General features: G+C 48.9%; 1 protein-coding gene across 1 annotated transcript in view; it reads left to right on the top strand.

Annotated features, from left to right (window-relative positions):
* The window catches only part of GLI2 (GLI family zinc finger 2), a 126,903-nt gene that overhangs the window by 77,498 nt on the left and 32,267 nt on the right, over window positions 1-17,138 (top strand). The window contains exons 3-5 of the mRNA XM_018558090.1: window positions 1,163-1,268; window positions 8,609-8,805; window positions 15,026-15,217. Coding sequence (XP_018413592.1) covers window positions 1,163-1,268; window positions 8,609-8,805; window positions 15,026-15,217 — 495 coding nt within the window. The remainder of the gene's footprint in view (window positions 1-1,162; window positions 1,269-8,608; window positions 8,806-15,025; window positions 15,218-17,138) is intronic.

The raw sequence follows: 17,138 nt of genomic DNA, 5'->3' as shown, positions 1-17,138 counted from the left end.
CGCCTAGCGTTCCTCGCCGACAGCAGATCTGACCACGGTTTGCGCTCTCTGTTGGAGACGCTTATCGCTCCATGTGAGCTCTCACAGAACAATTCCGCCTCATTTATGTTCTCGCTTTGCTGGCGCCATATCATCATATTTCACACAATGTGGGGCCGTCCGCCGCTCCAAACGCAACGTGAATGATCTGTACCTCAGTGAGACGTCTCCTCTTCATACAAGTGCCCTGCTGATACTGATCCGGCAACCAACATGATCCGCTACCTGTCAGAACTCTGCATGCGTTCAATGTAATCCTATCGGGGGGAGGGGCATGGGCAGACCAGGGCGGGTTGGTTGGGGTGCTGTCAGGCCATTGGGGGGTTATGGAGAGGAAGCTTAGGCCAGAAGTCTTCAATAAAACACTATGGACCATACCACTGCAGAGAAGGGGGGGGGGGATACTTCAAATCAATACATTGTGTGAGACTGGAGGGTCAGAAAGACATTATTTGGCCAATCATTTGTGAACACCCGACCTTCACATGTATGTGAGCTTTTTGGACATCCCCTTCTAAAGCCATCGCCATTAATGTGGGGTTGGTGTGATGGACTCTAGATAGGGACCATGTTTGGTGTCATGGACTTTATAGTAGACATGTTTGGTGTCATGCACTCTGGACAGGAGCCATGTTTGGTGTCATGTATGATGGATAGGAACCATGTTTGGTTTCACGGACTGTATAGTAGACATGTTTGGTGCCATGCACTGTATAGTAGACATGTTTGGTGCCATGGACTGTATAGTAGACATGTTTGGTGTCATGTATGATGGATAGGAACCATGTTTGGTGCCATGGACTGTATAGTAGACATGTTTGCTGCCACGGACTGTATTGTAGACATGTTTGGTGCCATGGACTGTATAGTAGACATGTTTGGTGCCACGGACTGTATAGTAGACTTGTTAGGTGTCACGGACTGTATAGTAGACATGTTTGGTGCCACGGACTGTATGGTAGACATGTTTGGTGCCATGGACTGTATAGTAGACATGTTTGGTGCCATGGACTGTATAGTAGACATGTTTGGTGCCATGGACTGTAGAGTAGACATGTTTGTTGTTGATAATAACATAACTGATTTCCTGCTGTCTTACCTAACTTGTATCTTCTCCTGGCAGGTCCGGCTCATCTCTTCCCAGCATTCCACAGTCCTTTCCCTATTGACATCCGGCACCAAGAGGGCCGATATCACTACGACGGGCACGGAATCCACGCCATTCACGGGTATGTTACCTGACTCATGATTATTATATCCCAGTGCTGTGTTGTGCTGAATGTTCTCCAACCGACTTGCTCCTGCCACCCCTAGTTCTATCCCGCTCCTAATAACCAGATCCACTTAGAAGTTTGTAAACCTCTGAAGATGCCCATCGGATGGACTTCCTCAATGCACTGACACCATGTCACTCAGCCCTGTGAATATGATCTTCCCGGTTGTCACCACTCTCACAGAGCCGGCCTTCTGAACTACAACTCAACATCTGAACAATGTAACACTATCATTGCTTGCTGGAAGCAATGCATGATGGGATATGTAGAGTTGTGAAATTGAGATTGCATCACATCAAGCTGCAGGCAAAGAGACGCAAAACACTCTGGGAAACCTATCATATTATTATGATACAATGTAATATAATATATCTGAATATTGTTCGGTTTCTTCTCCTCTTTTTCTTCCTGAAAATCAATGAAAACTTGAAATAGAAATTTATCTTTTTCGATGACGCTGCGATTCCGGGCCATTTCTGTTCTTCCTGCGTATTTTTTTTTGTTAACCCCTAAACGCAGGGCCCCTTAATGCAGCTGAATTCTCTGAGGCCCCCCTCCCCCCAGCGCAGCAGAACGCCGTGCTATTTATCAAAGCGTCAGTTGTAGTCGGTGTTTCTTGGGAAAAATAACATGCCCGCTCTTTGGCTCTGATGATTAATGTGATGTGAGAGTGACGTGGAGCCCTCATATATCAAACCCACATCCCGGCTGTCTGCAGGAGCTCAGGTTCCACGCACACCTAATTACACCAGTTCTGCGCAGTAAATGAAGCGCGCTCGAGTGCCCGTGGCAGACATGGGGGCCGCAGGCTGCGACTTGTCTGGGTGTCCTGAACCGTCCTGTGACACAAGGCTGTCCTGGGAGAGGAATTCCTGGAATACGTTTCGTGACCTGCGATTCTGGTGACCGAAGACGACTTTCACGCAGCAGGATTCACTGCGAACAAACGCTGGAAATTGCCACAAATTTACTAAATATTAATATGATACTGTTTATATATCTCTGACATATACCGCAGTGCTGTACAGAGAACACTGAGCCAGCCACATCAGTCTCTGTACAGAGGAGCTTACACTCTAATGTCCCCTCCCCCCACAGTCACATCAGTCTCTGTACAGAGGAGCTTACACTCTAATGTCCCCTCCCCCCACAGTCACATCAGTCTCTGTACAGAGGAGCTTACACTCTAATGTCCCCTCCCCCCACAGTCACATCAGTCTCTGTACAGAGGAGCTTACACTCTAATGTCCCCTCCCCCCACAGTCACATCAGTCTCTGTACAGAGGAGCTTACACTCTAATGTCCCCTCCCCCCACAGTCACATCAGTCTCTGTACAGAGGAGCTTACACTCTAATGTCCCCTCCCCCCACAGTCACATCAGTCTCTGTACAGAGGAGCTTACACTCTAATGTCCCCTCCCCCCACAGTCACATCAGTCTCTGTACAGAGGAGCTTACACTCTAATGTCCCCTCCCCCCACAGTCACATCAGTCTCTGTACAGAGGAGCTTACACTCTAATGTCCCCTCCCCCCACAGTCACATCAGTCTCTGTACAGAGGAGCTTACACTCTAATGTCCCCTCCCCCCACAGTCACATCAGTCTCTGTACAGAGGAGCTTACACTCTAATGTCCCCTCCCCCCACAGTCACATCAGTCTCTGTACAGAGGAGCTTACACTCTAATGTCCCCTCCCCCCACAGTCACATCAGTCTCTGTACAGAGGAGCTTACACTCTAATGTCCCCTCCCCCCACAGCCACATCAGCCTCTGATGTGAACGCCGCTCTACTTTCTTTTGGAAGTGCATGTTTTTTGGCTGTCATGCCCATCCGATGGCTTCAAGTCCCTGACCCAGAGCATGTAAGCAGTATGGGAATTCTGACTCCGCTGGCTGCATGACTGTTCTAGGTCAGCAGCTCCAAACGTATCGAAGCCCTTTGATTGGCACGAGAGCCGGACAAGTAGCATTGTCAGACAGAAGCAGCCTACAGACGGGTATCTGATATTTTAGTACTTTTTAGGACGAGAACCTGTCAGCGCCGCACCGACCGAGGAAATTGTCTGCACTGGTGGGAAGTTGTCTGTGTCACTCCAGATAACTAGTAATCACATACAGCCCAATGTACGACAAATTCCATCCTGTGACAGAGTCATCCCGGGTGCAGAAAATTCAAATGAACCAACGAATTAGTATCCATGAGCTGGTTCAGCGCAGCGATTGGACGGTCTATTACACATGTGTAAAACTCAAGGCCCAGGGGCCGAATCCGGCCCGCCAGGCCATTTCCTAGACTTCTACTTTCAGATCGAGATATTAAAGGAGAACTATGAGGGGGGATGCTTTTCACTCACCTCATAGTTCCAGCCGATCTGTGACAATGAGACTGTCACAGGTCGGCTCAGTAGATCGGGAGGTGAGCGAACACATACCGGAGTTCGCTCACCTCTCGATCCTGTCACGGCTCTCTGCCGTGACAGAGGAGGGGATGGATTCCCCCCTCCCCGCTCCGATCTGCCATCGCTGACTGGCGGAACGGACGGGGGAGGGGGCGGGTACAGCTGGCTCTGCCTCTAGATAGGCAGAGCCAGCTGTCAGTCACGCAGCTGGGCGGATCCCGGCACAATTGTTGGGATCCGCTTCAGCTGCGGCGTCTCAGTATACCGCGAGCTGTAGCTCCCTATATACTGAGCTTAGGGTGACGGGAGGACGCTAGTTTGTGTCCTCCTGTTACCCTAAGGAGAACTATGGGGAAAAGACTTAACCCCCATAGTTCTCTTTTAAGTTATTATTAAAACCAGTGATAATGGAATGCAGAGGCAATTTATGATAAATATTAGATACATTTATATAGTCTTACAGATACCTTTGAGGCAGTGGCGTAACAATCGCCATAGCGACCCAGGCGGCCGCTATGGGGCCCGGGCACAGGGGGGCCCGGCCAGGATATCCCCCTGATGCCGCGCGGGCCGCCTGGGTCGCTATAGCTTCGAACGCGCCGCTGTTTAGATCACTGTCAGGGATCTGTGCAGGGCTGCGTTCTTCTCCACAGCCGCTGCTGAGTCAATGAGAGCCAGCAGCAGCGGTGGAGAAGGCTGGACCCGGCAGGGAAGAAGGAGGCGGGGCCCGGGGGTTAGCAACAGAGGAGGCGGGGCCGGTGACGGAGCAGGAGGCGGGGCCGGTGACGGAGGAGGGAGCGGGCCCGGCGACGGAGGAGGGAAGACGGAGGAAGAAGAGGTGGACAGGTAAGGAGTGTGACCAGCCCACCTGAGGGTGACCCTGCAGGGCCCACCATAGAGAGTCTATGGTGGGCTCTGCAGGGTCACCCTCAGGTGAGCTATGTAGGCTCTTCAAAGGGTGTAACTAGAAATCACAGGGCCCCATACAAAATTTTGCTATGGGGCCCTGTGATTTCTAGTTACGCCCCTGCTTTGAAGGCAACCATAAAGTTGATGCGGCTCACGATTAAATTGAGTTTGACACCCCTGATGTGATATAATGATCCTCGTATGTGTGTGTGTGTGTGTGTACAGTGCTGAATCCAGATGTATATATTTGGGACGCTTCCTGTAGGTTTCAGCCCGCGTGTATTTTTATATAATATTTATGTAACTTATGGGCTGAGCTGACTCTGCGGTTTTACTGTAAAATGAAATGTATGTCGCAGTTATCCTCCGGGACCGCACCGCGCCACCCGCCAGCCCGCAGTACCATCCCTGGGTAGATGTTTGCAGCTTATTGTGTTGTTTTACCTTCAGGAAGTTCAAGGTTCCAATTTGATTCTTTGTTTATATTTTGACTATTTACGTGCGTTATTTTTATGTGGACGGAAAGGCCGAGTTTGTTTTTTTTTATTTTTAAAAAATATTGTGAAATTGCGCAACTTGTAAACCAGCAAATTGGATTGTTGGGGTTGTTAAGGTGCCGAATGAACAGCAACTATGTATAAAGATCTATTGTTTTATTCCTAGAAAAATCACAAAGAACAATAAAATGGTTCCGTTCTATTTGTGTGATATCATATGATTAGCTGAGCAGCAGATCATTCAGGGAGGATACAGAGGTACAGTATATACCGTATACCTTGTATCTGATTTATGTCAAGCAAATGGAACTGAACCGTTTTATTGTTCTTATGTCATTTTATTCTTTGTAGAAATAAAACAATATTTTTTATACATAGTTGTTGATCATTTGGCATCTTAAAGTAGAATTCCGGGGAAAATTATTATTAAAGTGACACTAAACTCAAGAGTTAAATGTTAAAAATCCATCCAAGTCCCTGAACTAAATTAGCCGAGTGATACACAAATAAGATACATTGTTGTTCATCGTTCAGGGACTTGAATTTATTTTTAAGCTTTAACTCCGGAGTTTAGTGTCACTTTAATATGTTTCATCCGGCAACAAGTTATTTAAAGGAGAATTATTAGGTGAGTGATTTTCACTCATCCTCATAATCTGAGCCGACCTGTGCCAATGAAACTGTCACAGGTCGGCTCAGTAGATCGGGAAGTGAGCGAACACATACCGTTGCTCGCTCACTTCTCGATCTATGCGTGCAGAGAGCCGTGACTGTCACTCACGGCTCTCTGCAGGAATTCCCCCCCTCCCCGCTCCGATCCTCCAGCGGTGACTGGCGGAACGGACGGGGGAGGGGGCGGGCACAGCTGGCTCTGCCTCTAGATATGCAGAGCCAGCTGTCACTCACGCAGCTGGGCGGATCCAGACAGAATTGTCGGGATCCGCTTCAGCTGACTGTGGCATCTCAGTATACCGCGAGCTGTAGCTCCCTATATACTGAGCTTTGGGTGACGGGAGGACGCTAGTTTGTGTCCTCCCGTTACCCTTAGGAGAACGATGGGGGAAAACCCTAACTGATGCTGTGAGTAGCTTCTCATTTCTTACACAAGCATATCCTGAGGTCGGGGATAAGATGGAGCTCTGTTTCCGAACAGTCAAATTACTGGCCTGCATCAAGCAAAGAAAACAAGGAAGGAGATTACTGAAACTACTAAAATTGGGGTAAGAAGTATCCAAATCATTATTAAATCCTGGAAGGATAGAGGAGAACCTTCGTCTTCGAGGGAGAAATGTGCTCAGAAAATAATCTTCAATGATCGTGATCGGAGAACACTTAAACATTCGGTGAAATCAAATCGTAAACCAATCAATAGTAGAACCCACAGGAATGTTTTATTGTGAAAGTAAAAGCATTTCCACACACACAATGTGAAGAGAACACAAGGGATCGGGAATAAACCTCTGCGCAGCCTTAAAGTGACATTAAACTCCGGAATTAAAGGAGAACTATGGGGTCAGTGTTTTTCCCCATAGTTCTCCTTAGGGTAACGGGAGGACACAAACTAGCGTCCTCCCGTCACCCTAAGCTCAGTACATCTTTAAAACTACATTGAAGTCCCCTAACTAGTAACAACAATGTATCTTATTTGTGTATCACTCGGCTGTAGATCCTCCAATCATCTCTGACACTGTCCTTCCTTCTGGAGGGGGGGCTACGTCTGTTCCCCATGGTCCTTGTGTGTGTTGTAATGTAGTCACCGCTCCAGGCTCACTCCCGGGATGGACGACAATCAAATTGTAACATATGTGGCCAGCTTATGATCTCCTCCTCATAGCGCGAATCTGGGAAAGCGGGTTTGTGCCATTGGCAGTGAAATAGATTTGTTTTACACACGGCTTGGCTAATGTGTGGGCTGTCTGTCCCACGGAGGGTGTGTGGTCTGGATCTAATCACCACGTTCATGGAACCTGATTTCCGTCCCACGCAGTATAATGCAACAAGACTGCAGACATTGTTGGTAAAGATTTCTGAAGGAAGATGTAGAGTGCCCCTTTAAGCTGGCAGCGTTTCTGGCGCTGTGAGTGTGACGGACGGGATGAAGCTAATATCGGTTTCCATGAAATTCGGTCTGGCTCCAGCTATGTGACTTCACCGCACACCTGCTGACCCTGACAATGACATCACGGTACACCAATGTGATCCAGTGCCAGTTACCACCCTGCCCACAGCTGTCCCTAATGCCAACTGCCAATCCGTCCCCTCCTTCTAATGCCAGGCAGCAGCATCTCTGTGTGAAGACCTCTGATGATGCCAACTGCTTCTTCCCTAGCAATGCCAACTATGACCCTTCTCCTTCTATCGCTTCATCTACTTCTCACGCCATCTGCCCCTCCTCCTCACCACCACCCTCCCATCTACTCCCTTACAGGGGCAACTTACTCACTACAGCTCTATATCTAAGCGGAATGTCAGATACCAACCAATACCATGCCTGGTGACACCTCCGAGGCTGTCCAGCTTGGCTTTTCCCCCCCTGTGGCTACTCCTAATGCCAGCTGCCCTCCTGCTGCTTTTTCCCTGCGGCCTCCCATAGCACTGGAGACCCAGAATAATTTCCCAGCGAGAATTAATTGATCCGATCCCGTATATAATGTTCACAGAATTCAGAAGAGAAGGAATTTTTACACGTTTGTCTTAGAGAGTCTTTGACTGTGGGGGGGAGATTAGAGTGTAAGCTCCTCTGTACAGAGACTGATGTGACTGTGGGGGGGAGGACATTAGAGTGTAAGCTCCTGTGTCCAGAGACTGATGTGACTGTGGAGCGACATTAGAGTGTAAGCTCCTCTGTACAGAGACTGTTGTGACTGTGGGGGGGGGGACATTAGAGTGTAAGCTCCTCTGTACAGAGACTGATGTGACTGTGGGGGGAGGGGACATTAGAGTGTAAGCTCCTCTGTACAGAGACTGATGTGACTGTGGGGGGGAGGTGACATTAGAGTGGAAGCTCCTCTGTACAGAGACTGATGTGACTGGCTCAGTGTTCTCTGTACAGCGCTGCGTTATAGGTCAGAGCTATATACATGTATAATAATAATATCAGAGCCGTATAAAGATAAATGGATTTCTTTTGTTTAGTGATGAATCTGCTTCTCTCCAGCTGTCCCCATTTCTCTATAACTTCCTCTGACTCCAGCTGCTTCCTCTGACTGCTTCTGACACCGCTGACGAGTGTCACCTCCTGTGACCGATGGCTCAGCTCCGGGGAGCGAGGAGCTGACACTTCCCTTACTGAGTCCGCGCAGTGCTAGGTGTGACATCTCAGCCGTTCCAGTCTGTATGATGTGCTTCATAGCATGGCTTGCTGGGACTTGTACTTCCTCGTCACCAGGAGGACGGTAGTTTGCCAAAACCAGATGTATATCTATTGCGCCTTCCCAGCGTGTTTCTGTACATCTATATTCACATCTTATTTTCCTCCCTCTTTTTGCAGCCCCCCAGGACTGAGCGGAAGCCCCGTCATCTCTGACATCTCCCTCATCCGCCTGTCACCGCACCCGGTGAGCGCCACGGATTTCGGCCACGCCCACCATTATGTGAACCCCCACAGGGAGCATTACCTGCGGTCCATCCACGGGAGCCCCACCCTCCCCATGATCTCAGCCGCCAGGGGACTCAGCCCCGCCGAAGGTAAGCCGCCCCCCCCCCTGTACAGGTTATGCTATAGATCGATTATGTGGTCATTTAATATGAACTCCAGGAAAGCAGATGAAATACATATAACGGGAATTGTTTTACCTTGTCAAAGGATTTGTCATTCTGTTCAGGCAGTTTTGTGATCCAGCACCTTGTCAGGTCCTTGACTTGTGCTGCCACATTATAACAGCTTGGTCAAGACCAGTGGCGTAACAATCGCCATAGCGACCCAGGCGGCCGCTATGGGGCCCGGGCACAGGGGGGCCCGGCCAGGCCGCCTGGGTTGGTGGGCTCTGCAGGGTCACTCTCCGGTGGGCTCTGCAAGGGGCATAACTACCAATCACGGGGCCCCTATACAAAATATTGCTATGCGGCCCTGTGATTTCTAGTTACGCCCCTGGTCAAGACACACACCCCCAGCTTGGTGATTGGACAATGGAGGAGCAGCACATTGAGAGTCATCACTCTGCACTCTGCTCTTGTCAGCATGTCCGCTGTCGGCACCTGTGCAGCGCAAGAGGGTCTGATTGGTTCCTAGTCCTTCCCTCCCCTCTTCTAGTCTAAGTGCTGCTCTACAATGTGCTAAAGAAGTCTGGTAGAAAGGCAAATTGAATACATTTAACAATACATTTCATGTTTCTTTTGCAGAACAGCTTTAATTATTCTTTTAGTATAATTTTGAGATATAGCTTTTAATCGCTCCCTTGTCCTGATCTTAGCGATCCGGCAATCTGCTTGTTGTCCTTATAGTCAGACATGAACCGTATACGTTCATAGAGATGGAGGAACATTATAATGCAATTACTTTTACCACTGCTGGGGAAGCTGAGCCCACATACGTGTGGCTGCCAATACTTCCAGACATTACATGGCCAAGGTATGTGGACCCCTTCTAAATGATGGAGTTCAGGGGTCTCCAGTGAAGGTTTCTGGTAATGCTACAGCATACAAAGACATGGTAGACAATTGGGCTCTTCCGGCCTTGTGGTCACAGTTTGGTGAAGACCGTTTTCTGTCCCACCATGACTGTCCCCTGTGTACAAAGCCAGCTCCATAAAGACATGGTGTGACCAGTTTGGTGGAGGAACTCAAGTGTCCTGCACAGAGCCCCGATCTCATCCTACTGACCACCTTTGGGATGAATTGGAGCACCAAAATGTTAGACAGGTCTTCTCATCCAACATCAGTACCTGACCTCACAAATGGGCATTCCCACAGACACCCTCCAAAATCTTGTGGAAGGCCTTCCCAGAAGAGTGGAGGCTGTTTAGCCACAAAGGGTGGTGGGACTCCATATTAATGGCTATGGGTAAGGGGAACGACTCCATATTAATGGCCATGGGTAATGGGGAAGACTCCATATTTATGGCCATGGGTAACGGGGGACGACTCCATATTAATGGCCATGGGTAAGGGGGCAACTCCATATTAATGGCTATGGGTAAGGGGGATGACTCCATATTAATGGCCATGGTTAAGGGGGACGACTCTCCATATTAATGGCCATGGGTAAAGGGGACGACTCCATATTAATGGATATGAGTAAGGGGGACGACTCCATATTAATGGGTAAGGGGGACGACTCCATATTAATGGCCATGGGTAAGAGGGACGACTCCATATTAATGGCCATGGGTAAGAGGGCAACTCCATATTTATGGCCATGGGTAAAGGGGTTGACTCCATATTAATGGCCATGGGTAAGGGGGACAACTCATAATTAATGGCCATGGATAAGGGGGCACCTCCATATTAATGGCCATAGCTAAAGGGGATGACTCCATATTAATGGCCATGGGTAAGGGGGCAACTCCATATTAATGGCTATGAGTAAGGGGGATGACTCCATGTTAATGGTCATGGGTAAAGGGGACGACTCCATATTAATGGCCATGGGTAAGGGGGGCGACTCCATATTAATGGGTAAGGGGGATGACTCCATATTAATGGGTAAGGGGGACGACTCCATATTAATGGCCATGGGTAAGAGGGACGACTCCATATTAATGGCCATGGGTAAGAGGGCAACTCCATATTTATGGCCATGGGTAAAGGGGTTGACTCCATATTAATGGCCATGGGTAAGGGGGACAACTCATAATTAATGGCCATGGATAAGGGGGCACCTCCATATTAATGGCCATAGCTAAAGGGGATGACTCCATATTAATGGCCATGGGTAAGGGGGCAACTCCATATTAATGGCTATGAGTAAGGGGGATGACTCCATGTTAATGGTCATGGGTAAAGGGGACGACTCCATATTAATGGCCATGGGTAAGGGGGGCGACTCCATATTAATGGGTAAGGGGGATGACTCCATATTAATGGGTAAGGGGGACGACTCCATATTAATGGCCATGGGTAAGAGGGACGACTCCATATTAATGGCCATTGGTAAGGGGGACGACTCCATATTAATGGGCATGGGTAAGGGGGACGACTCCATATTAATGGCCATGGTTTTGGAATGGGATGTTCAACAAGCTCATACAGGTGTGATGGTTGGGGGTCCACATAGTGTGGCCGTTTAGTGTATTTACAAACTTTGCACTGAAGGTTTATAAGGGTACGTTCACACTAGATGCAGTGCGTTCCGGCCCGATTCTGGCCAGAACGCACTGCATCGCATTGCGGCGGCTCCCTATTTTGTGGGGCAGGAGGGGGCATAGCGGGCAATTGAAGTGAATGCAAATTGCCGGTCGGAGGGCGTGGCTACGGTGCCATTCACTTCAATGGCCGGCCACGCCCCCTCCAGCCTCACAAAATAGTGAGCCGGCCGCAATGCAGTGCGTTCTGGCCAAAATGGGGCTGGAACGCACTGCATCTGGTGTGAACGTACCCTACAACTCACACCAGAAAGATACAAGAAAGTGTTACTATATTAGAAACAAAGTAACTATTTTTTTAATCCCTAATCCTGTGTTCTGTTTGCTGGAACCCAGTGACACCGGTGGAGGCATAAGGCGCTCTCCATCCCTCTGCCATGTCCCGATTTGCAGGGAACTGACCTGTCTATCCTGGGAACTGGTCCCCTTCCCTCCCCGCTCTCAGCTTTGCACATTTTTCCCTTGAATTAATTTGGACAGAGGCTGACACTATTTATTTTTCCTCCCGGTCCCGCCTGTTCCCCCCTGTCCGCTCTGGGTGTAGTTTTGAGGATTTGCAGCTGTGAGGTGTTCTATAATTGGCCCTGGCACTGCGGAGGGGTTCAGTCAGCCAGACGCCCAGACTTGCTGCATTCAGCAGCTCCATGTGTCTTGTATCAGCATCACCGAGAGTGCTTCAGACATTAGTGAGACTGTTTACATAATGGGCCAAAACCCGAGAGCGCCGAGCGGTAGAGACCCAGCGCTCACTGGCCGCTCGTCGCCGTTTTAACATTAAAGTTTTTCTACAAAAACCTAATAACATTCACAAATATGTCCCCCAAATGAGACACTTCAATTGTTTATCAGTGGCGGCAGCAGATAACTTCCTGTGCTGCACTCTGATCAGTCACACTGTTCCCAGCTCTCTCTTCCTTATCTGTTATGGAGGAGAGGGGGGAGGTGTACTATAGTCCTGTCTTGGATGACGCCGCTGCCCTTTTTCTAGTGCAGTGCATCAGTGTTGTCACCCTGGGACAGGAAGTGTGTTATTGGCAGGGTCATCAGAAGTGTGTTCAGCTGCTCAGCCGCTGCAAAAGTTAGCAAACCCGCCGCTGAAGGCTGTGCTGCAAGTCAGCGCTCAGCACTGCTAACGTAGCACTCGCAGCAGAAGTGAATGTGGGTGCAGAGCGCTGAGTGTGACGGAGAGGTAGGGGCAGAGCACCAGCGGCCATTTTAACTGTGGGCTGAGATTGCAGTCCATCCCGGGAGTGAGCTTGTGGCGGTGACTACTTTACAACACACACAGGGACCATGGGGAACAGACGTAGCCCCCCCCCCTCCAGAAGGAAGGACAGTGTCAGAGATGATTGGAGGATCTACAGCCGAGTGATACACAAATAAGATACATTGTTGTTCATAGGTCAGGGACTTGAATACATTTGTATGAGTTTAGTGTCACTTTAAAATCAATAAATACATGTTTGTTGTTTTTCTTATTGATTTTGATATTTAGTTGTGTAACAATGTTACAAGTGGCAGAATAACTCCCCTTCATGAAGAAATATAAATCGCTGCTCTAGTTGCGAGCCTCGGATGACACAAAACATAAGAATTGGCATTTTTTATATTTTTATTCACGGAGTCCCCATCTCACCCCTAGAACCAGTGGCTGACACTCCCCATCCCCCCTCTCCCTCCCTCCATGAGAAATGCGTAGAGACTCTGTCTAGTTCCCATTCATGAGAAAGCTAAAAATAGCTATGATTGATATCTGGGTATGACCCTGCAGTCCTGCGTCTGATCTCCTCTCATTATCCTCATAAACACTTCCAAATGGAGGTCGGCCTGACATCCTGTAATAGCGTTGTCCCCTTTTATACTTAACGGAATACAGTTGGGGCAAACAGTGCCGGAGGAACACTTGAGAATATTGGTTAACAATAAGCAGCTCCGCTCAATGCCAAACGGCAGCTGCATAAGCCGGTCACATTTTAGGGATGTAAAAATGGAGGTATAATGCAACTCTAGTGGAGACGTTCCCTTCTATAAATGGCATGTAAGGCCACGGAAGTTTTGGAAACTGAACTATAAGAAAAATATTAGGAGAGGAAGAAAGAGGTGGAGAATTAAATTCATTCAAGGGATGAAGGGGGAGGGTTACAATGAAAGGGTAACTGCTTAGGGAGAAAAAAAGATGGCTTAGAGGTGAGCCAGTTGATAAGTATAAGTATAGACCTTGGGGCTTCCACCTAGCCATTCGCTGGACGAGTGCCATTCACATGGCATTCCCACCACTGGATGGAGCCAAGGAGCCAAGGACTTTCTTATGCTCCTCGCCTCCATCTAGTGGAAGGGATCCTGTGCGTATGGCAGTCACCTATAGTGTATAGCTGGCCGGAAGGTTTACAAGAAGGTTTACTCTTATATGTCCAAACACATGTGAAGACCCTTCCTAATGATTTATGGTTCAGGATCCTGTTAATGGTACAAATTACAAAGACATCGTAGACAATTGTGCTATTCCAACCTTGTGGTTTGGTGAAGACCCTTTTTCTGTTCCACCATGACTGTCCCCTGTGTACAAAGCCAGCTCCATAAAGACACGGTGGGACCAGTCTGGTGTGGAGGAACTCGAGTGTCCTGCACAGAGCCCTGACCTCAACCCTACTGAACACCTTTGGGAAGAATTGGAACGCCAATTGGGAGCCGGGTCTTCTCATCCAAGAAGCCTCACCTCACAAATGGGCAAATTCCCACAGACACCCTCCAAAACCTTGAAAAGTCTTCCCTGAAGAGTGGAGCCAGTTCCATAAAGACATGGTGTGACCAGTTTGGTGAAGACCCTTTTCTGCTCCACCATGACTGTCCCCTGTGTACAAAGCCAGCTCCATAAAGACATGGCGTGACCAGTTTGGTGTTGAGGAACTCGAGTGTCCTGCACAGAGCCTAGACCTCAACCCTACTGAACACCTTTGGTATTAATTGGTTGATGGTGATTCAGGTCTTCTCGTCCAACATCAGTACCGGACCTCACCAATGGGACAAATTCCCTCAGACACACTACAAAATCTTGTGGAAAGCCTTAAAAGAGAACTATGGGGTCAAGGCTTTTCCCCATAGTTCTCCTTAGGGTGATGGGAGGACACAAACTAGCGCCCTCCCGTCACCCTAAGCTCAGAATACCACGAGCTACAGCTCGCAGTATACTGAGACGCCGCAGTAAGCTGAAGCGGATCCCGACAATACTGTCTGGATCAGCCCAGCTGCCTGAGTGACAGCTGGCTCTGCCTATCTAGAGGCAGAGCCAGCTGTACCCGCCCCCTCCCCCGTCCGTTCTGCCAGTCAGCGCTGGAGGATCGGAGCGGGGAGAGGGGAATCCAGCCCCTCCCCTGTCACGGCAGAGAGCGAACACATACCGGTGTTCCCTCACCTCCCGATCTACTGAGCCGACCTGTGACAGTCTCATTGTCACAGGTCGGCTAGAACTATGAGGTGAGTGAAAAGCACTCCCCTCCCCCTCATAGTTCTCCTTTAATTATGATGGACATGTCTTTTTTTTTTTATCTGATGATCATTGTCCCTGTCCTGTAACACTGACCCGCTCTCTCTCTCTCTCCTCGCAGTTGCCCACGAGCACTTGAAAGAAAGGGGCATCTTCGGTATTGCGCCACCTCCACCCGGCGTCAACCCCGCCGATTACTATCATCAGATGACCCTCCTAGCCAGTCACCCCAGTCCCTACGGAGAGCTGCTGCTGCAAGGTGGAGCCGTGGGCGCTGGCGGCCATCTTCACGATTACCTGGCGCCTATGGACGGTAAGTGATTGTCTGATAAATGATCTTTTCTGCTGTTCGCTCTTTTTGTGTAAAGCAAGCCGGCCTCAGGCGCTGATTTCCATCAAGCAGATGTCTGAGGCCAGAGTGCATGTGTGTACAGTCCTCCAAGCTGCGCTAACCTCAGACCTGTTAAGGAAAAAAAACGAATCCGTTGGGATTGCGGACCAGCACCTGGAAGAAAATGCAGTATTGCAGAAATACCTTAAAACTGAACTGCAGGCAGAAAAACTTTCATTCAAATATATTCCTCAATGTACCGTATATGTATATGGCTCCCAGATCCGAATGGCATTCGGGTTCAGAATTTCCGAATTGCATTAGGGAATTTGGATCCCGCATGGCATTCCGGTCTGGGAGCATTCTGCCCACTCAGTGTATATAATAATCCGGCCACTCGGTGTATATAATAATCTGGCCACTCTATAATCAGTGTATACTGTATATGGCTCCCATGTTGCCGTCATGAAAATTCGTGTTCAGACCCATTTGGATGCAATAAACCGAAAAACACATCTGATTGGCCAGAAAAGTCACATGCCCGATTCAGTTTCGTTTTTGAATGACGGGATCCGAAATTGGGAAACTGAAGATCTGATTCGGACACATTCGGATGCATTGGGATTCGAAGATCCAGATGTGTCAGAATGTCCGAATTTCAGGAAAATTTGTGCAAATTTTGATTCGGAACGAAACGCACATGTCTATTATCCGGTTCACGCAGACCTGTCCGCTGTGTCCCAGCCGTGATGGATTGGCGGTGACGGCCCTGCGGAGTGACTCGCCTTTTCCTGCAGATCATCCCGGAGATCACCCCTTATTAGAAAGCGAACTTTGCTTGTTTCGTCGAGACCGCGCCGTCACCTCTGGAGATGGATGTTCCCGGCTCTCCCCGTCCCCGGCCGAATGTCCGAATTTTGGAAAATTCATCCGAATTTTGACTCGGAACAAAACAAATCGCATATGTCTACCACTGAGCTAGAGTTTAAAGATGTTTGTATTAGGGTTATAGAGTAATTGTGTGCAAGAACATTCATACCGTTGTCACCAAATATCATTAAAGGAGAACTATGAGGTGAGGGAAAATCAGTCATCCTCATAGTTCGAGCCGACTTGTGACAATGAAACTGTCACAGGTCGGCTTTATAGATTGGGAAGTGAGCGAACACATACCGTTGCTCGCTCACTTCCCGATCATCTCCCTGCCGAGAACAGTGACTGTCACTCACGGCTCCCTGCAGGGATTCCCCCCCTCTCCGCTCCGATCCTCCAGCGCTGACTGGCGGAACGGACGGGGGAGGGGGCGGGTACAGCTGGCACTGCCTCTAGATAGGCAGAGCCAGCTGTCACTCACGGAACCGACAGTAATGTCGGGATCCGTCCCGGCTGCGACGGTCTTAGTATATAGCGAGCTGTAGCTTGCGGAATACTGAGCTTAGGGTCACGGGAGGACGCTAGGGAAAAACACTTACCCCATAGTTCTCTTTTAAGGGTATTATTACAATCATCATTTAAATTAATATGATATTTTCCATATTTATGTTATTTGAGTTGTTATTATTATTATTTTATTGCTACAACTGAAGTATAACTTGTATCCACTGCGCTGGTCCCTTCACTATGGCTGACTATGGCTGACTAGCTCTCCCGCTGCCTGCCCTTGATTTCAGACCACTTTATGTGAAGATCAATGAACACATATTGTCACAGTTGACACTGCCAGCTGCTGCAAAGAGTTAGCTGGCGGGCCCCATTAGAATTACACTATGGGGGCCCCATAATTCGCAGTTCCGCCCCCGGGTACATGACCTTACAATTAACTCTTCCTACCGCCGTTCACAAATGCCGCCAGCAGCTAAGTCAAAACATACCGAGGACTCTGCAAATTCCCATCTGCCTCCAG

This window comes from Nanorana parkeri, unplaced genomic scaffold (genome assembly GCF_000935625.1).
Source record: "Nanorana parkeri isolate BGI_ZX_2015 unplaced genomic scaffold, ASM93562v1 scaffold320, whole genome shotgun sequence".
NCBI lineage: Eukaryota > Metazoa > Chordata > Amphibia > Anura > Dicroglossidae > Nanorana > Nanorana parkeri.
The sequence above is the reverse complement of the archived record's forward strand: the minus strand, read 5'-3'. Positions and strand labels throughout refer to the sequence as shown.